Source organism: Mustela erminea, chromosome 21 (assembly GCF_009829155.1).
Source record: "Mustela erminea isolate mMusErm1 chromosome 21, mMusErm1.Pri, whole genome shotgun sequence".
NCBI classification, from domain to species: Eukaryota; Metazoa; Chordata; class Mammalia; order Carnivora; family Mustelidae; genus Mustela; species Mustela erminea.
Window position 1 is genome coordinate 22,294,852 of NC_045634.1, and position 20,572 is coordinate 22,315,423.

Below are 20,572 nucleotides of genomic sequence, written 5' to 3' on the forward strand. Positions count from 1 at the left end.
AATGCCCCACGAAATACCACGTGTTTCAACCAACTCAAAATAGAAAGGAAATCTGAACAAAATAGAAAATAAACAGTTAAAACATCGTGCACTTCCTAGGATTTCAGTGACAATGTAACTCTGATCAACGAAGGGGCGAGGAAAGAGGAAGTAGAACACTGTAACTAACAATGTGCGTAAGCCTGTCAGAGCGTGGGCAGCGGCATCAGAACACATGAGACGCTTGAAATACAGCTTCCCATTACTGCAAAATTAATTTAAAAAAAAAAAAAAAAGCTTTTTCGGTCAGTGCCACAAAAAGCACAAAGATAAGACGCTGAGATTTAGTCCACAATCAAATGCTAATTGTGTTACGTCCAAACTCAGCTCTATTTGCAAGATCTGTTATGGTAAGATTTAGAGGAAGGAAAATCGATGTTCTCGGATACATTCGCAGGGATTACGGAGGCATGCAGCCATCCAGCTGTTAGAATAACCAACTCGCCTTTCTCCCCGCTCTCAGACATGGAGAAAGTGGCCGGTGGCAGGTTTAGACATGGATCTAGGGGGCAGGTGTTCTGTCTGCCCGGCAACAACTTGATTATAAGTCTGAGCAAATCACTGGAAACTGCCCTTCCGTTCTCAGAGCCGTAAATCTCTTCTGTGGTCTCAACACAGCAGTGCTGGATGGAACAGGAATGGACCAGGATGATGCTTCCAACTCTAGGGTATGGGCCGGCAGTGATCCCTGGCAAACTTTTACCAGGTCATAAGGGTAATGTAAATGAAGAAGCCTCTTTCTTAATACATTGCTTAATGCTTTCATGCACACGCCCACCCCCAGGCACGGCCCACTGAACCAGCTGTATCACTCTCCAACCCTAACTTTTTAAATCCCACTTTAATTTGAAATATCCTCTCCACCTCCTTCAGGTGGTTAACTGGAAATCACCCTTTAATGCTCAGCTGCACTGTGGTCCTTCCAGGAACCTCTCTGGGACCCCATTCCCCCCCCCAGCACCTAACTGGGACCTTGCTGATCTCCAAGTGGGTGGGTCCCCTGCATTAGCAGACCACCCCCCCCAGCCCAGCATTCAGTGCTACAAAATGAACATGGAGGGAGTCGCACACGTAAGAAGCAGGGACAGAGCAGGACAGTGGGTAGGAGCAGAGGATCAGGGCTGCAATCTCAGGGCGCTGTCACTCAGGGACAGTCCCTTAACTTTCTAAAGCTCAGTATCTCCACCTGAACACAAGGACGGTGATAATACCTCCCCAGCATTGCTGGGAGGATTAAACGAGATCATCCCTAAGGAGCACTTAGCACTGTCTCTCCACCACGGTGAGAACTCAACAGTGTTTCTGACTCCCAGAGTCTTCCCAAGCCTACACCCTTAGAAAGCCTGGAGTGATGATTAATACAATCACAGCCTTTATGGCATGAAAAATAAAAATCATACTGAAACTACAAAAAAGTTGCTAAGTCAAACAACAGTTTGTGGGAAAATACCTTTTTTTTTCCTGATTTTATTATTTTCTCTCCCTATTACTTTTTTTTAAAACTCTCTTTTCAAAAAAAAAAAAAAAAAGGAAAGAAAAAAATAAAGTCAAGAAAGAGGCTTGTTCTGGGACACTCAAATTCACGACTACTGTGATGCCGTACTAAGACAAACTCCTCATTTCCAGGGTGGGGAGGATCTAAGAAAATTAACTCTTTAATTCTATCAACATTTAACATGCTAAGAACAGAACGCCACCTCCGCAACACTTCCTTCAACAAAGAAACCTATAAGCAGCAGCCATATATTTTTTATTACAACAGCATCCAATTTAATTTGTACTGTCTTTGGACGTGGTGTTCATAAATCTTTGGTGTCAGAAATGACTGATCACTTCAATCCCTCTCAGGAGGGATTGAACCCCATAAAGGGTTCTAAGAAATGTAAAGTCTCCTGAGCAGAAGGCACTTTCCTCCTCAGAAAAGCAGATTTGTTTTCAAAATTTTTAGAAAGCCTCACCTCCAGTGCATTTTCTTCAAGATTTCTCTCCAAGATCTGCCTGAGATTTCTTGCAAACAAATGATCCAGACTGAAAATCAATGGAAGAGAATGGCTTGGGCACCACTTTGCACCTACTATTCTACATCAAGCAAATTCGAAGTGGTAGCTGACTTTTCTCAGTACAATCACATTTTTTTTTTCCAGGAAAAAATCAAAAGCCAGGTTTTCTTTTTGAGTAATGATTCAAACCTGCAAATGAATTTCTCCATATGTAGTCAAATTCCCTATATATAAAAATCAAAAATTAAATCAACCCAAATCCCAATTCAGCTTCCTAGACCATATATCTTTTTTTATTTTATTCTCTTCCAACTCCTAGTTCAGTACAGACTTCTGCATACAGCAGGCATTCCAGTGATTAATGACAGAATCCGGCTAATAAACTTATGGTACACTTGTCTGTCTAATCTGGTAATAACCTAATTTTGTTTCAATGCAAGTCCATCCCCTTAACTCTCCTGCCTATGGTCTTGTCAATCCTTCCAGAGTTCTACTCAACATTTTTGTAGGAAAACAGCACTGCGGGGTACCTGGGTGGCTCAGTTGGTTAAGTGTCTACCTTTGGCTCAGGTCATGATCCCAGGGTTCTGGGATCGAGCCCCACATCAGGCTCTCTGCTCAGCAGGGAGCCTGGTTCCCCCTCTCTCTCTACCTGCCTCTCTGCCTTCTTGTGATCTCTGTCAAATAAATAAAAATAAAATCTTTAAAAAAAAAAAAAGAAAGAAAGAGTAGAAAAACAGCACTGCACAGAAGACAAGTGATTACACAGTACTTATACGTGCTTCTCTTCTATGTGACCTTCACAGTCAGCCCCCCCATTAAATCAAAATGCCACAGAACAGACTGGAAGGCCCACAAGCTTCTCTCTATCCTCTCATCGACACCAAGTAAGAGGATGGTCACTGCAGCCATATTAAAAGATGTTCAACAACATGGCATCTTAAGGCCCAGCATAAAAAGCCCTATTCTTCTCAAGTCATGCTTCCGAAGGAAAGTTGCCACAAAGAGCCTGGTGAGAGACTTTTCCAGTCCCTTTGCCCCAGAAAGGAAGCCAGCAGCCTCCCCTGCTCGTCTCAAGACGCTCTTGACTTGAGGTGTGGGGGCCCTGACAATGAGTGCACTAAATGCCATGGAATCGTTTACTTAAGGGCGTCTGGGCATCTCAGTGGGTTACGCATCTGCCTTCGGCTCTGGTCATGATCCCAGAGTCCTGGGATCGAGTCCCACATCACATCATAGGGCTCCCTGCTCCGTCGGGAGCCTGGTTCTCCCTCAGCCTGCCGCTCCCCCTGCTTGTGGGCTCTCTCCCTCTGTGACAAAAAAATTGATAAAAATCTTGGGGAAAAAAGGAATTGTTTATTTAAAAAGAGTTAATTTCCTGTCATATGGATATTGATTTAAAAAAGGAGGAGGGTTGGGACGTCTGGGTGGCTCAGGTGGTCGAGCAGCTGCCTTCAGCTCGGGTCGGGATCTCGGGGTCCTGGGATCGAGTCCTACGTCGGGCTCCTTGCTCAGCGGGGAATCTCCTTCTCCCTCTGTCTGCCTCTCACCCTCTTTGTGCTCTCTCTCTTAAATAAATAAATAATTTTAAAAATTTAAATAATAACAAAGGAGGAGTTAGAGGAAGAGAAAGGAGCAGTAAGCCATGCCACTCAAAAGGCAGAATGACCCACAGGAAACAAGAACCTCCAAAGAGCGATCTGACGACCCCAACTTTCCTCTCCTCCTTGTGCTCCTCCCAAGTGCCCTTGTGCACAGAGCTGCAAAAGCAACGGAAAGAGCTGGAACAGCCCGGGTGCCCGGGGCTGCTGTCTAGAGCAAGCAGTTCCTTCCTGAAGGGAGTGGAACGGCCTCCAGGCCCACCAGGCCCTCTGGAAGCCATGGCCACTGCCCAGCGGTGTCCCGGGCCCCCCCTCCTGCCCCTTCTCCCCCACTCCCGCCTTCCTCCTCATCCCGTGCTCTTCGCCATCTCTAAATGACCAGGCTAAAGAGAAAAAAAGTCTGTTGATGGCTTTTCACTAATGCACTCCTTAAGAAACCAAGCGCCAGCATGGGCAGCTAAGAGATCGTGCTGAGAAAGGAAAAATGAGAAAATGTCTTCAAGCCTCCAGTGCCAAAAATAAAAATAACTAAAAAATGTTCCTCCTGCCTCTCCTCAAAGAAGTCAGGCTGGCTGGCCGTGGTGTCTGGGGGCTGTTCTCCGTCACCCAGGGCACAGGCAGGACACGCGTCTGCATTCGCGACAGCCTGTAACTCCTCCGGCTTCCATGAACTCCAACCTGCAACCCCAACTCCGTGCGGAGCTTCTGGAAAGCGACAGCATGGGGGAGAAGGAGAACGGCTGGCACAAAGCAGGGAGAGCCTCTCCCCGGGACCACCACCAGCGCCCCGTCACTCTCCTCACCTACACTCGGTCTCTCTGGGGGACAGAGTCAAGGAGGGTTGGGGAGAAGGCTGTGGAGAAGTGGGGGGCTGCAGGGCGGTGGCAGAGCTCACTGACTGACTCCTGGAGGAGAGCAAATGTGAGATCAGGGGAAGAGGGCTTTTCGACAGCAGCTCCTGCCCCTTCATTCACCTTGACCTCCCAGCCAGCTGCTCCTTTGCCCACCCCTCCGCCATGTCTGTCGGAGCTAGGAGACCCATAGAGGAGGCAGGAATGGAGGAACCAGGAAAATCACATGAGCAACTTACATACGTTTACCTTAAAATACACACGTTAAGGTGAAGAACCTTATAAACAACCCAAAAAAGCTCTTTGCCGAGGAATCAATTAAGAAACACTAGAATTTCTTGAGTTCTTTAAAAATAACCAATCTCTACTGAGCCCACCCGCTTCCCCCATCCAAGCTTCTGAGCCCTGTGCCACGCACTGTCCAGGAGTACTGGGCCATCACAGGGAACGTCAGGACTCGGAGGAAGGATGTAACCACAGAATCATACCGCCATACCTTACGTGGGACAGTCTTTGAGGAAAATGTCACTACGCGTGCTCTGTGGTGGTCTGAGATGCCTGTGGATGGCTCTGGGTGCTACAGTTGTGCAGACATCAGAAGCCAACCGGGGATCAGAGGGCAGCTTCTTTAATGCTAGAACAGAACTGGGGAATGTGGGTCAGAATGGGGCCCCGTCCTCCTAACCCACTAATGCAAAGGTAGCCAGCCCCCAGAGGACTGTAAGTCTGATGGCCCAGCCCCTGGTTTTGTAATCAGAGCTGCTGAACCAGGGAGAGCAGAGAGCTGGTGGGGCCTGCCCCAAGCAGACCCGACCCAGTGCCCTTTCCACGGAGCCCGGAAACACAAAGAACTCTTCTCTCCACCCCAAGGCACAGGAGTGCAGGGCTGCAGGAGAGTGAGCCCAAGAGAGGAGGTCCACACCTGCCCTGGCCTTTTTTTTTTTTTTTTAAAGGACTGTCCATGATGGATGACCATGTCCTTCATCTAAAGAAGCACCCCTCCCCCCCCAAAAAAAACAGGCTCCCATGGAGAGAAGGAAGTTCATGGGTGAATGGAGAAAGCATCCAGAAGTGTTCACCCCAATAGCAGCCTTGCACCCCTCTCCTATACTGCAGAGCAGAAGGCCCAGGCCCCGCCCCACTTCTTCCAAGACACAGAAAACCACTTTTCCTCAACACATTTTCTCACCTAATCCCCCAAACAGCATTTTAGGTGGTAAAGTGAAGTATGTGATTAAGAACAAAAACAAGTGAGGTTTACGGGAGGTAAGGTGAGCGCGGATCAGAACAGGACGTGAAACACGGGCTGACGAATAGGAACTACTTTCTTGAAGTTAATTCTAAACTCCTTGTGCAGAGATGGGCTTGGGATTCTATTCGAGAGTTTAAAGAAGAGGCACCTAATACTTAAAATAATTTAAATACTCCAAAGACTTTTCAAGTCTTTGAATTCTATGTTGCCCCGTAGTTCTTTCTCCCGGAGCATGATGAAGGTTTTGATTTTTATATGAAACAAAGCCCACGAGAGTTCAAAGAGCACTGCTCACAAAATAAAAGCCAAGAGGCATCCGTGTTAATAAAGCTAAACCAAAAAAGATACTTAATAACCTTTGTGAAATTAAAAACAATGACTAATTCAAACCAAACAACTAGGTCATGCTCAAATTCCAGGAACTCTAAAACTGAGCTATAATAAGGCAAGAATTCTCCTTTGCTTCAGTGGTCAAAATGAAGGGCCCATTCAGGGGAAAGGCCAGTAATACACACACACAATGGGCACACCAGAGGGACACTTGGTGTCCTCTGGGGTGGAAGAGGGAAGTTGGGACACAGGACAAAGCGAGATGATCATTCCTGGGCCACCTGGGAATTTGACAGAGAATGTGAATAACAAAGGAAAAAAAAAAGGTATTTCTCATAAAAGACCAAACAATCATTCAGCAAACATCTGAGCTCTTACAAAAGCCACAAAGCCTCAGGCAGGCCTCCTGCTCTGAGGAAGCCAGCGAACAACCTAATCAAAGAGATAGTGTGACATCCAGAAACCCCCAACAGAGCAAGGCAAGGATGCTGAATGCCTCAGAGGTATACACAGTGCACAAGAAATGGAACAAGGGCGAAAGGCACTCAGGAGACAGGGGAAGGCTCCGAGTCACTGAGTGAAGGAAAGAGACCAAATATAACAGCAACTGTATGCTAATTATCTGTCTACTGTTTTGGGCGGCTTTTCCTAATTGTTCCTAAAAATGACCTTTAAAGATTCGGAGAGTAGGATATTTAGTGAAAAATCACATGCAAGCCAAGTTCAACTCACTAAGACCCACTCTTCCAATTGAAAAATACACCTCCTTGGGGCGCCTGGGTGGCTCAGTGGGTTAAAGCCTCTGCCTTCAGCTCAGGTCATGATCCTAGGGTCCTGGGATTGAGCCCCACATCAGGCTCTCTGCTCAGTGGGAAGCCTGCTTCCTCCTCTCTCTCTGTCTGCCTGACTACTTGTGATCTCTGTCTGTCAAATAAACAAATAAAATCTTAAACACACATACACACACACACACACACACAACACACACACACACACACACACACACACACACACCCCTCCTCCATTCCATCCCTTGAATGGAATTTTCGAAAGACAGGCGTCTTGCTAGGACCTATATCCTAGCTTCCACATCGGACTCAGTATGCCACACATCATGCAACCTCAGGGGTATTCAGCTCTCCTGCTCTAGATGCCCTATTGGCAGAAAAGAACAAAAGCACCGAAAGAAAGAAATGTACCCTACCAAGTACGGAGGAGGACACCTGGCTGGCAGAAGCTAACAGGAGGTCGGTACCTGGAGAAAGCAGGCAAACACACACCGACACTCTAACCTCTTCCGAGTTTCCAAAAGCATCTCTGTTGCACAACCCTTCCGGCTTAAACCAGATTAAGGAGGTCATCTCTCTAACAACATGAGGAGATCTTTTTTCACTAGAACTTTTTTTTTTTTTAAGATTATTTATTTATTTACTTACCTATTTATTTGAGAGACAAGAGAGAGCAAGAGCGGGGCGGGAGGGGCAGAGGGAGAGGGAGAAGCAGACTCCTCGCTGAGCAGGGAGCCTGACTCAGAGGCTCGATCCCAGGACCCTGGGATCGTGATCGAGCCGAAAGCGCCTCTCACTAGAACTTTTAAAACCAAGTGGTCGTTGGCTGAGGAGTTTTTAAAACATCACATTGTAAACTGAAATCAGGAAAAAGAAATCCAGCATTATGTCTCTCTAGGCCAAATGCATGAGCGCAGCTCAGGCCAGAAAGGATAGTGTCAACTATCCTTCTGTTTCCTTTTAGTTTCAACACTGAACAGGACCAATCAGGCCCTTCACCCTCCCACCCCCCAAAACACCTTTAAAAGATAGTAATGCAATTTTCCATATCTTCTGTATAAAATCAAGGGAGACAGTAATTTGCTATTGATTCTTATTTTAATGTCTTAAAGGTGAAAAAATTAAAAATCCACTTTTTCACCACTGGGAAAAAATAAATGAATTTTTCCGCCAGTAAACTTTATTTTAATGGGTCTCAAATTTCTCTGACAGTTGTCTGCTCAAGTCATTTCTATGAAAAAGCACCTATTTTAAAAACTAATAACTTAAAATTGCCACACATACACAAAATAAATGGCCCACAAAACATTCTCCTTCGATTTTATGTCATCATATCTAAAATTATTGAGTTTACAGGGGAGGGGGACCTGGGTGGCTCAGTCAGTTCAGCATTGGACTTCAGCTCAGGTCATGACCTCCGGGTCCTGGGATTGAGTCCCACATTGGGAACTCTGCTCATCAGGGAGTCTGCTTGTCCCTTTCCCTCTGTCCCTCCCCCTGTGGCCATGTGCTCTGTCTCTCTCTCAAACAAATATATAAAATCCTTTAAAAAAATAGTTTACAAAGGATCTTGATACTTTAATTGAATGTAAAACTAAGTAACAAATTGTTTCAATGTCTCTAAAATACAAAATGACCTCTTAAAAAGACAAAAAGTCTACCAATAGATTCAAAGGTTTCTGCTGAGTGAAAATCTATTTTAATGACCCTGGGACTCAAACGTATTTTTACATGGATGCCCTAACGGAACACTCAACATTATAATTCTGCTTGTACATTGCCTTCTAGTTTATTATTTTAGCTCTTCCCAAGTTGTTCAGAATTGTGATAAATACTATCAAATGATGGCTGCTACAGAACAATCTGAAAGAGGAAAATATGTTTTTTTCCCATCTTCTGTTACTCATTTTTTTAAATTGAAGTGTATTTAACATATAATATTAGTTTCAGATAAATAACATAAGGATCTGTGTATATCGCAAAATGATTGCGATGCTAAGTCTGTCACCATACAGCTACCTCCCTGTCTTCTTAATGTCATGAATGTACCATAAGGTACCATATCATCTTTTTCCCACTACTCTGTGCCCTTTGCTAGTTTTCAAAGAAATATAATCCTAAACAAAGCAAAAAAAAAAGATAACTTGGTTCTCCGACCACAAATAAGACAGAAATGCACAGTCTTTGTTACCAAAACACCTAATGACTTATTCTTACTCAATAGACAAGATAATTCAATAATTTTCAACCATTTATGGTTTGTTGGTTTTTTTCTACATTGAGAAAAATCATCCTTTCCTTATAGCCTAGATTGCAAACCAGGTGTGCCTCCTTTGAAAGGCAAACAGGCAAAACAATAGCAAGATAATGGACTCTCAGGGTCCATAGCATGGCACATGCTTGTTGGTGAAACTCATGACTGTTAAAAATAAAAAATAAAGAGATGAGTTTAGAGGGGAAAAAAAATCCGGCCTCATGATTAACTCCTCAAAGTTCCTGGAATTCCCCTACACAGATCTTCACTTGTCCAATAATCTGGGTCTTTCCCTTTGTTGATAATAGCAGATTTATTAATGCTCCATCTTTACATTAGGAATCAGCTTTAGGTAGCTCCTTCACTAAGCAACTCTGTGACTATGTAACTCTTCACCACTTTATTCAATCTAGTAACACAATAAAGAAGTATTTGCTTCTGTGAGAAAGATACAAAGGCAAATATAAGACAGACTAAAGAGTCTACCGTGTCAGGGACAATGACAAGACACCAGATAATCACTCACAAAGGACAGCTCAATGGACTGGTAACTGAATAAGGTGGCTTTTTTCAAGCTGGAGAATTAAACCCCGTCTAGATCTAGGGCAACAGGAAGATGTTACCCTTGGAAATACAGGTGTCCAGTTGCTTCCTGATACTATTACGAGTTGCATTCAGACTAGGACAAAGATCTGAGTGGCCTGCAGTCTTGCATTTCAGCACGGCTCTGCTCCCTGAGGGTGGGAACTGAGGGGAGAAACTGGCTATGATGCTATCATGCGGGTTTGTCCTCAGGTCACTTGGAATGTTGTTAACGATGCCTACACCCACAAAATCAGAGTTGTTTAAAGAATGCTCCAGTGTGAAAAATGGACACATTCCCAACTAAAGACTCAGGATATCAATTAACCAAGCTCCGAAAATTCCAGACTACAAGTCCTGGAGTTCTTCCACTCACCTATCATGGTTTAAGAAAGTAAAACAGAAAAAAAGTCTGTGGCAAAACATTCCCCAAAAGAGAAAAAGGAAAACACACACATACACACACACACACACACACACACACCTCTTGTCAGCTTTTTGTCCCTTCCATCTCCAACCAAATATTACCAAAGAGCTCCACTCTCTACGACTCAGCAAAAAAGCAAACCTTTAGACCTCTATAAAGCACGAAATTGGCAGGAAATACCCAGAAAACTCCCCTCGGAGATTTCAGTAATCCGTCCTCCCTGCCTGCCAGTGTGCTGGGTAACAGTGATCTTAGCACTTAGTCACGCATTTCAGACTGAAATTCTGGTCCTTCCTAATCCAACATTCACCTGATTACAAAACATTCTTCTCTAGAATTTCCTAAGAAAAAATGAGCAATAATCTTTACGTTACGATTACACTGAATCCAAACAAAAGATGGTGAAAATGACATCTCCAGCCGAAAGCCTCCCCTTGGAGACGAGTCTAAGAGGCACAGTACCTCAGGGCTCGGCATGAGGCTCATGTCAGACACGACCCATCTTCTGTTCAACCAGCTGAAATTCCTTCCATGAAAGGTTGGCTCACTGGGGAAAAAGAGATCCAAAATCCAAAAGTGGGACCGGAAACCACTTTTGAAGTCTGGGTTTTTATTAGGAGAGTGTGATCCTGGGGACAATTTAATCTCGCTCATGTATGTACTGTCTTTTGCTTACCCCCTCAGCCACCTTGAATTTACCCTAAAGAACTTTCCCAGGGAACCTGTGAGGTTAAACAAATAATCAATTAAATGAACCACAAGAACCTTAAAAAAAAAAAACCAAAAAAAAAAACAGAACACACCTTAAACCACTGCCACAGAAGAGCCACGTCGCTCCCTCCACTTACCTGGGAAAGCGTGTGGATTGGGCGACCCTCTCTTAAGGCACTTAGAACAGAGAATGTGCACGGTATAGTGCAGTCCAGGCCATTCCTGAAGCAGGACATTCAGTTCCTCTACCAAGGGGGTTATGGCTTGCCATGCCGTCCATATGTTTGGTAACGACGCGTGGCTGGCAATGGACAGAGTGTCTGGCTGCAGGAGCCCCTTGGCCGGTCTGTAACTGACCACCACCGGAACCTTCCCCCGATACGCAAAGATCTGAAGTTTCCCGTCGGATCTGTGCACCACGTGGCTGTTGATCTGGACGCTATAGCGCGCGAACAGGCCGGGTGGAAAGGTGAAGGGGAAACTGTATTCAATCTGCAACTGCTCGGCCACGAAAGACTGCCCGGCCAGGTTGGTCCCGTTAATCCAGGCCTCTGCATGGGGTACCTCGTTCTGCACATAGCACGGGAACTTGTACCAAGCCGTGGACCCATTCAGAGGCTTGCCTTTGGGCTTATTGAGGCAGTAACAGAGTCCCATCTTCTCCAGCAGCTCCAACAGCAGCTGCAAGTCCTGCTGGGCCTGGACGTGAGGCTTCAGCAGCAACCGGATGACATGGGCTGGCAAGAGCCCGTGAAGCAGAAAGCCCTCCACGTAATGATGGAGCTGGGTGGCCCGCAAAAGTTCCTGGCCTGGGGTGGGCGTCGCCATCAGCGGGGAGCTGTCGCCCTCACCCTCGCCCTCGCCGCTGGTGCCCAGGAGCAGCTTGTGCAGCAGCAGGGAAGGATCCCTCTGGAAAAAGACATTGAGGATGTCGATGAGGCGGGTGAGGTTGTGGAAGACGTGCTCCTTGAGGGCTGGGCTGTCCTCGAAATAGAGCAGCTTGCCGCTCTCGTGCAGGTACGAAAGAGCACTCTGTAGCCGGTCCTCGGTCAGACCCGCCTGCAGGCCCAGGCGGGCCGAGTCCCACCAGCTGAGCCACAGCCGCTGTGCCTGGGGCGGCTGGAAATGCAGCTCCTCCAGCACCTGCCAGGATCGAGGCAGTACTCTATGTAAATTGGGGAAGATCTCCCGGTGCTCAGCTACGGAGAGCAGCTTGTCCCGAAGGCGCTGTAACTGGCGAGGGTCTCTGCAGCTGACGGGCAACACCGGAGACAGGATTTGCAGCCGGTGGTTGAGCAGGTACTGAAAATGGGCCTTGCGCCGCCGGAGGTTCTTGTCTGAAACCCCATAGTAGGCAGCGTGGGGGCTGGCGGAGCGCAGCTCAAAGTCCCGGGTCAGGGCCTCGTCCACCACCTGGGCCAACCGGCTCAGTCCTTCCGCGTCGTGCTTCTCCTGCAGGGCGATCTGGCGGTGAATGTCCAGGCACTTCTCCTCCAGCTCCCGCTCCCCACACAAGTCTGCGTGCGTGCCCACGATGCACACCACGGCATGGGGAACCCGGGCCCCGACCCGATGCAAGAAGGAACCCACTGTGGCGGGAAAGCGGCGGGGCTCATAGGTGGCCAGGTTCACCACCAGCACGTAGAGGGCTCCCGGGGAGAGGAAGAAGGGCTGGATCACCTCGTAGCTTTCATCGCCCGCTAAGTCATACACAATGAACCGCAGCCCCCGGGAAGCGTCCGCCGTCCAGCTGGTCACCTCAATGCCTTTGCTCACAGAAGGAGCTGCAGCAGGGCAGCTCTTTTCCTTGTCCCCTCCTCCCTGGTTTCCCTCCACTCTGTCCTCAGTGAGACAGTGACGGAGCAAGGTCTTCCCCGCGGCCTTGTGGCCCATCAGGAGCAGCTTGAGGCGGGGCTGCACAGCGGGCTGGGAGTGCGCTAGCTCCTTCTGGTAGGCTGCAATGTAGGGGATCCCCTTCATGCAGACCTCGTAGGGGGGCTGGATCAGCGGGTTGTCCTTGATCTTCCACAGGCCCACCCTGGAGAGCTGGCCGAAGTTGTCGGGCAGCACGGCGATCTGGTTCCCTTGCAGCACGAGCTCCTCCAGACCCGTCAGTTCCACAATGGAGTCGGGCAGGTAGCGGATCCGGTTATGATCCAGCCAGAGGGTGAGAAGCCGGCCCAGGCCCGAGATGAGCGACGGCACGCAGGTGAGCTGGTTGCGGCTCAGGTAGAGCTCCTCCAGCCCAGCCAGGGGCAGCAGCGCGGCAGGGAACTCCTCGAAGAGGTTGGAGGAGAGGTTGAGCATTTTGAGCCGCTGCAGGCGGCTGAACTGGGCGGGCAGAGCGTGCAGCCCGTTGTTGTCGAGCATGAGGCTCTCGAGGCCGGCCAGCTCGCAGAAGCCGCTGGGCAGGGTGCCAAGCTCGGCCCCACTCAGCCAGAGGATCTTGAGGGCGCGCAGGGCACTGATATCCTCAGGTAGGCCCCGCAGCCGGTTGCTGGACACATCCAGCTCCTCCAGGGCCGCCAGCTGCAGCAGCTGCCGGGGGAAAGCCGTGAGCTGGTTGTGGTCCACGTCGAGGGTGCGCAGGCGCAAGAGGCAGGAGAGGGAGTCGGGCAGGTGTGCCAGCCGGTTGAAGCTGACATCCAGCTCCTCCAGGTGGGCCAGGGTCCCCAGCTGGGCGGGCAGGGCGGGCAGCTGGTTGTGGCTGAGGTTGAGCTTGCGCAGCTCCCGCAGGGCGCTCACCACCTCCGCGCCCAGGGCGGTCAGCCGGTTGTGGCTCACGTCCAGCTCGGTGAGGTGGTGGCCCAGCTCGGCCACGGCCGGGGGCAGCCGGGCGAAGCGGTTTCTGCGCAGCACCAGGACGCGCAGGCTGCCCAGCGCCGAGCCCAGCCCGTCGGGCACCTCCTCCAGGCCGTTGTTGCCCAGGTTCAGCACCTCAATGTCCCCGATGTTGGCCGGCAGCACGAGCTGGGGGGCGTCGGGGGAGTCGAGCTGCTCGGCGCCCGCCCCCGGGCAGCCCCCGGCCGCGCTGAGGGTGAGCTGGCGCAGGTTGCTCCGCAGCTTCCTGGCGCGCAGGGCGGCGTCCCGCCACAGCCTCACCGTCTTCAGGTTCCCGCTGTCCTTCGCAGCCATGGCAGGGGCCCCGGGCCGGCAGCCTCACGCGGGCGCCCGCAGCTACATGCCGCGCTGCGCCCGGCCGGGCGCCAGGCTCCCGGGCCCTCTCGCTCCTCTCTCCGCACCGGCCCTCGGCGAGCGGCGGCCGGGGGTCCTAGCGCAGCCAGCGGCCGGGCGCCCGCAGCTGGGGGGCGGCGGCGACGCGAGCAGCTCCGGGGGGCGCCGGGCGCGCGGCGCGGAGGGAGGCGGCGGCGGCGGCGGCGGCCGGCGGGCAGTGCAGCTCGCATTCTCCTTGCTCCCGGGCCATGGGCGCGCCGGGGCAGCAGCAGGGCCGCCGCCCGCCGCGCCGCGGAGGATGCCTGCGGCTCCTCCTCCCGCTCTCCCCGCCTCGCGGCGGCGCCTCGGTGCCCACTCCGGCCCCGCTACCCTCGCCGCCGCGGCCCCGCGGCCGGCAGCCTCGTCGCCTCCGTGAGCCCCGGGAGGAGGGCGGCGCTCGGCTCGGCGGCCGGCATGTTGCGGGCGCAGGGCCGGGGCGCAGCCGGGGAGGAGGGGGCGGCGGCGCCTCCTTGTCTCCGCTTCCCCGGGCTCGGGCGGGAGCGCGGGCGCCGCGTCCCCGGCGCTGGGAGGGCGCGATCGGGAAGCGGCAGCGCCGCCCGGCGGAGCGGCCCCCACGTGACCGGCGGAGGCGCCGCGTGTTCCCGGCACCGCCCCGGGGGCGGGAGCGGCGGGCGAGCGCCGGCTGCGGGGCAGAGTGCGCCCGGGGCGGGGGCGGGCGCGGGACCTTGGACCGCGGCGGGCTGGACGCGCGCGGGGAGCGGGGGCGGGCTGCTGCGCAGAGCTTCGGCGTGGTCCCGGTGGGGCTCGCCTGCATCGGGCTCTTTGTCGGCCCCCTGCCTCTGAGCATTTCTTTCTCTTCCCTCCCGTGTCGGATCCGGGGGCTTCCCTTCCTCATCCTCACAGTCTTCTCGTTCCACTTTCCCTGCGTCCACACCGAAATGGAAAGGGCAGAACTGAGGGGCCTGGGTTCCACCGGAGGAGCTTAGATCCAGAGTGTGACCAAACAAAAGGACTAAAGCAGGCAACCATTCATTCATCTGGTAAATATTTATTGAGGCCCTATTTTGTGCCAGACCGGCTGAGACAGACGTTCTCAACTCCCTTGGGGAAGGCTTTGAGCAGGTTTCTTGCTGGCTTCACTGTGGGGGAGAGGGGTGGGGGGCCAGGCCCTGCAAAGCCTTTCCGATGTGGGCTAGCCCATTTATCTTCCCAACACCGCCCTGAAACAAATCCCATACCCCCATTGCACAGTTCTGTTACTGTTCGTTCTAGGAAAGGGTGCTCAATTTTAAGGTTTATTTTTTCTCTGTGAGGACGTTTCCTTCAGCTCACATCCGCACTAAATAAATAATGTCTTCAGAACTTACTGGAACCTGGAAGCCTATTAGGTGTCTGGATGTCACCTCCATCACTGATTCTAAGTTGGTTAATAATGAAGAGAGCTTTCCGAGACATGAGCCTAGATGTGATTTGTTGAATGCACCACCGAGCACTGTTGCTCTCCCTTCACATGAGGTTGTTGTCCTCCCGGGACCCATATTTGGTCCAGTTATTTCAGTAGAAATAGTTTGTTTCTTCAAAGAGCGCTACTGGACGTCTTGGTCTGGAAATCTGCCCCAGGGATGGTTAGCCAGCCTTGGTCCTACACCTTGTAACTGGAGAATGCTCCTGGGGCTAGACTGGTCCCAGAAGCTACCATACCACAGGTGAAATGTGGGTGGTTGATGGGAAGAGTTGAGCTGTGTCCTGAAGGAGATCACATTGCTCAAGGATTCCCCCAGGCTCCCACCCCAACAAAAGTTCTAGATTACCCATGCTGAACTTTTAATTTTGCAGAGTAAACAGGCCCCACGTAAGTGACTTCTCAATCGGCCAGCCAGGTAAAGGGCAGACCCAGGTGTGCTAACTCCCCATGTGGTTTATTCCTTTGAGTACCTCACCTTCGTAGTGTTCTTAAGTCAGACCCTAAATTCTCTACCTTTAGCTCCTTCCAACCCAAATGTGAACCTCAACCTGAGGAAAGAGATTGGAGAAGGCATCAGCTCCCTACCCCACTTTCAGTGTCTAAACTGAAGTCCTAAAGTGGTTTGGATTAGATCTAAATGACTATGCTGAACTGGTCCTCTTTAGAAGCTATCAGAAGGGGTGCCTGGGTGGCTCAGTCATTAAGCGTCTGCCTTCTGCTCAGGTAATGATCCCAGGGTCCTGGGATCAAGCCCTGCATCCAGTTCCCTGCTCAGTGGGAAGCCTGCTTCTCCCTCTCTGACTCCCCCTGTTTTTGTTCCCTCTCTCACTGGGTCTCTCTGTTAAATAGATAGATAGAAGCTATCAGAAACTTATCCTTCCAGGGGCGTCTTGGTGGTTCAGTCAGTTGAGCATCCAATAACCAGTTCTTGATTTTCAGCTCCAGTTATGATCACAGGGTCTTCAGAAAGAGCTCTGTGTGAGGCTCTAGAAAGTCAAATCAGGAGATCAAATAAAACTCCAGGAAAATAAATTGTGTCCAGTATGGCTCTAAAACCCAGGCAGGAAAATTCCTGCCCTGGGCATCCAACCTTGCTATATCTTGTCTTCCTCTTGCCACCCCCACCCACGCCTTGTGGAAAAGTTCCTGATGGGCCAAGGAGAATGATGGACATGTCCCCTCAACCTTCTAGAATACACTTGGTATGAAGGACCCTAAATTCCTTGTACAAACAGCCTCATGCCCGCTGTGGGAAGCGGGGGCAGTCTTTCACAGTCATTCAAGAATTGCTGATGTGTATGTATATCCCAAGCCAACCCCGCATGCCACAGTCTCTCCCCTGTGCTGGAGGGGACCCAGGTTAGGATGAGAGGGGGCGTGGGTGGGCCACCCTTGTGAGCCCAATGTAACATATTTAGATATTTAGGCATATATTATATGGACCTCCATTTATTCTCTTGCTCCAGGTCCTGCAAAAGTTAGGGATGGCCCTACACGTTAGGGTTTTCCTAAAAGCAAAAAGTAATCATCTCAGTTTGGAAAAGAGGTGTCCTGATTTTTCGAAATTTTTTGCCTTCAATATTTAATGTCATGGACCTAATCTATAAAATTTGCAAATCTTCTCATTGACCCTATTTTTCTTACTCTGAGGTTGTTTTCATTTTAAGGTCTGTCATGATTGTAATAACATTCCATGTAGATGGGCTTATGTGCAGACCCTGCTTGGGTACCAGTCATTTCAATCACCTGGGGGAATGGGAAGGCACACTTGAGGAGGCTTCGTCTTAAGCCAGGCCTGAGAGAGGTGGCTGGCTAGAGGAGAGAATCCTGGGCACTCAAGCAAGAGTCTTCCACTTAAATATCTGCCAATAATGGCCTAAGTGGCCCTGGGGACAGTGGTACCCTACTCCTGCTAAGCCTAGAAACAAACTCCAGGTAAGCTCTGGTTTCTTTCACTGTGTCTTCAACATACTCAACTTTCCTCCATCTTGACAGATTTTTCTCTTGACCTTGCTAACCCCCTAGCTATTGCCTCATTGCTTTACTTCTTTGCCATGTCATATATCTTATATAGGTGATCTGGAGCCAGTGGTCAGGCTCCTTTCCACTGGTTCCCTCCTTGGGCCCCATAATCTGGCTTCCATCCCCTCTACACCAGCAACATTGCTCCATAAAGTTGAACTCACCCTTTCTCCTTCTTTGACCTCCCATTGTGAAACACGGTGTGCAACTCCCTTTGGAAACTTTGTCCCTTGGGATATTTGGTGTCACGTTAAGTTTGGGGTATTCAAAAAGAGCCTTCTAAAGGCTGATTATTTCCTGTAGGAATTAAGTTTGCAGTTAGAGTAAGTGCTATGAAATGAACCACTACAGCAACTACAAGGACAAGACTGCTAGGACTTACGGAGCTATGGACAACTTCTTATGAAAATATTTAGTCATTATGCTTTTCCTGTTTATGTTTATACTATCCTATTTATATTAAAAATGCTTAATTTGGGAAGTCACATAAGCTCTTTCACTGAATTTTAATTTTATCGACCACAGCTTAATCGAGTCTTTATTTTAGGGTGACCAAATGTTCCAGTGTGCCCAAGACTGAGGGGTTTCCCAGGGTGGGAGACATTCCCCACCTAGATCCAGGCCAATCCCAGGAAGCTAGCGCAATTAGTTAACCTACTGGATCTTTCAAGAGAGCCCATTTTCCTGCTTTCTCTTGACCCTTCAGGAGTTCAAAAAGCACAGCTTTCCAGAAATGCAGCATTCTACTTGCTTTCACTGCTTCAGACTTTCAAAATAGTTCTGATTTACTTAGTAAATAAATGCTCACTAACTTATCAGCGAGGACAGTCACAAGCTTGAGGTTCTAACTGACTTTGGAGTATGGAAACTATCTGTCTAGTCTTAAAAGGAACTTTGGCTATCCCTTAAGCCTTCAGTGCAAATGAGACCTAGAGAAGTGGGTTACAACATTTGCTTAGTTCTCTCCTTGAAGTCTGGAGAGGCTGGTATTTGCAGCCCTTATCATAAAAAGAGGGAAGGGCTTCCCACACTGCCCTTCCTCATAATTTTAGATCCAGCTCATGTTTTGCTTTAAAAAACCAGTAACAACAAAATGCTCCTTGGTGCATGGATAAAGGTAAGTAAGAGAACATGTCACCTCCATGATTTTAATCGAGCTGTATTCTTTGTTGGAGACAGAAGTGGAGGAAATCAAGGGAAAAACAAAGAGGCAAAGAACATTTTAGGCTCATCCTGAAGAAGAGGATTAGAAATAAAGCCAGGAGAATTGGCATAGGACAGTCTAGCCACAGAGAAGCTTGGAAGTCATGTCATGTCTTCACTACTGGGCATGACTAACCAAGATTGAAGATGAATCACCTGTATCAGTAGCTAATGTGCATTAAAGGTTGTCTATGTGCTCAGGCACTGTGCCGTAAGCTTTTTGTGCAGGATTTCATTTGATCTTCACAATAGCCTTGAAGAGCAGGCTCCATTTTTCTCTTCATTTTAGAGATGGAGAAAAATGAAGACAGAACCCTTGAGTGGTACAATCCAGACTCCAAAGGAGGCAGAGTCCAAAGCTCATGTTTTAATCACTGTGCTATTTCTTGGGAGGGGAATGGGTCTTGTTCACTGTCAGCAGACTGTGTATTTTTAGTTATAGAGAAGTGGTACCAGCTGGAGAAATTGAACTTTGTTCTTACAATATTGAAGAATGTCATACTGGACAACAGAAAGCTCGAAACAAACAGTATCTCCAAACTACAAGAAATGGCTTTAACATCTGTTCTTAAATGTTCCAGCGAGAAAGAGAACTTCTCTGCCATTTGTAGATAAGTTGTGTTTGATTTGTTTGTCTATTTGGAGAGAAAGGATTTAATACAAGTGTCCATAAAACCTATACTTCAAATAGAAGACATTTCAGAATCTGTCTTTTAGGAAAAACATTAAACATTTTTTAAAAAAACGAAAATGGTAAAAAACTAAATTATCAAGCTAAGGTTAGATACAAGGAATCTGACATCTTTTGTTTACATTTAAAAAAATTGAAGTTTTATCCATCTTTGGACTCACCATCTTATTTGAATGCAAGCCGGTTTATATCAGCATTGGCTAAGAAGGCTGAGTGGTCACTTAACTACCAACAGAGCGTTAAAAAAAAAATGTGTTCAAGACCCTGACTCCCCCAGAGAGCAAAGGCAAAATTGCACCAATATGTCTGTTGTTTTTTCTTTCCCCTGAGCTACAGAAAACAAATTTATCTTGGAATGGGCAACATTCAATTTAACATTGGCTCTTTTTGTGTTTCCAGGTCAAGTGGGAACACATATGCTCCCTACTGAGGAAAATAAACTGCCGTGTATTTTTAGCACCCGTTGGAAGTACTTTCAGCCAAAGATATTCTGCAGGATCCAGACAATTTAACCGAAGGCCAAAGGATTGATCACAATGTCACCCAGAATTCTAGAACTTGCCCTGGGGGTCTCTATAGGGAGCAGTGCCCCTAAACCCCTCACCCTACCACCCATCATTCTCAAAGCCAATCCTGTTGTAAACAGCCTCTTTCAGGGAAAAAGAAGGAAAGTCATTCCAGAAAAAGAGAAATGAAAAACATCTGTGAACTAGTCATGACAAATGGCCCTAACCAGAGCACACTTGGCACTTGGAGATGAAGCATGTCGGGGAGGAGGGAATAAGGCACATGTGGAGCAGAGAGGAGGTCTCCCACCCTTTCTCTGTCTAATGCTGAAAGTTAAGCCATGAACAGGGAGCCACTATACACTATATACACTCTCTAGTGTGTTTATATAGTTTTACACTATAATCTGGGTGCCTTTGTGAATGGTAGAACAAGGCACCACTCCCGCCGACTTAGCAGCTCCCTAGCGTGGTGAGTGACAGATGGTTTCAGCTTCCGGGCCCTCCCTCCAAGGGTGGTGTGCCTAGCTCTGGCCATGGAGTTTCAGTTACTAGTCTGAAAGAAGTTTCTTCATGGGATCTGGCGACAGTGAGACAAATGGTTTGAGACTTCGCCTTTGTCTCCGTAGTTCTGAAAAATATTTTTCGTTTTTAAATCAGATGCAGTTAACTGCTA

At 48.9% G+C, this 20,572-nt stretch overlaps 1 protein-coding gene across 2 annotated transcripts in view; it reads right to left on the reverse strand.

Annotated features, from left to right (window-relative positions):
- The window catches only part of MFHAS1 (malignant fibrous histiocytoma amplified sequence 1), a 97,150-nt gene extending 83,015 nt beyond the window's left edge, over positions 1-14,135 (reverse strand). The window contains exon 1 of one of the 2 annotated variants that reach the window (XR_004282143.1): positions 10,973-14,135. Coding sequence is in view for 1 of the 2 variants with exons in the window: in XM_032328800.1 (XP_032184691.1) it covers positions 10,973-13,970 (2,998 nt within the window). In the remaining variant the exon portion in view is untranslated. The remainder of the gene's footprint in view (positions 1-10,972) is intronic. The other variant, XM_032328800.1, reaches the window with a different exon arrangement.
- Between the last annotated feature and the right edge of the window lie 6,437 nt (positions 14,136-20,572).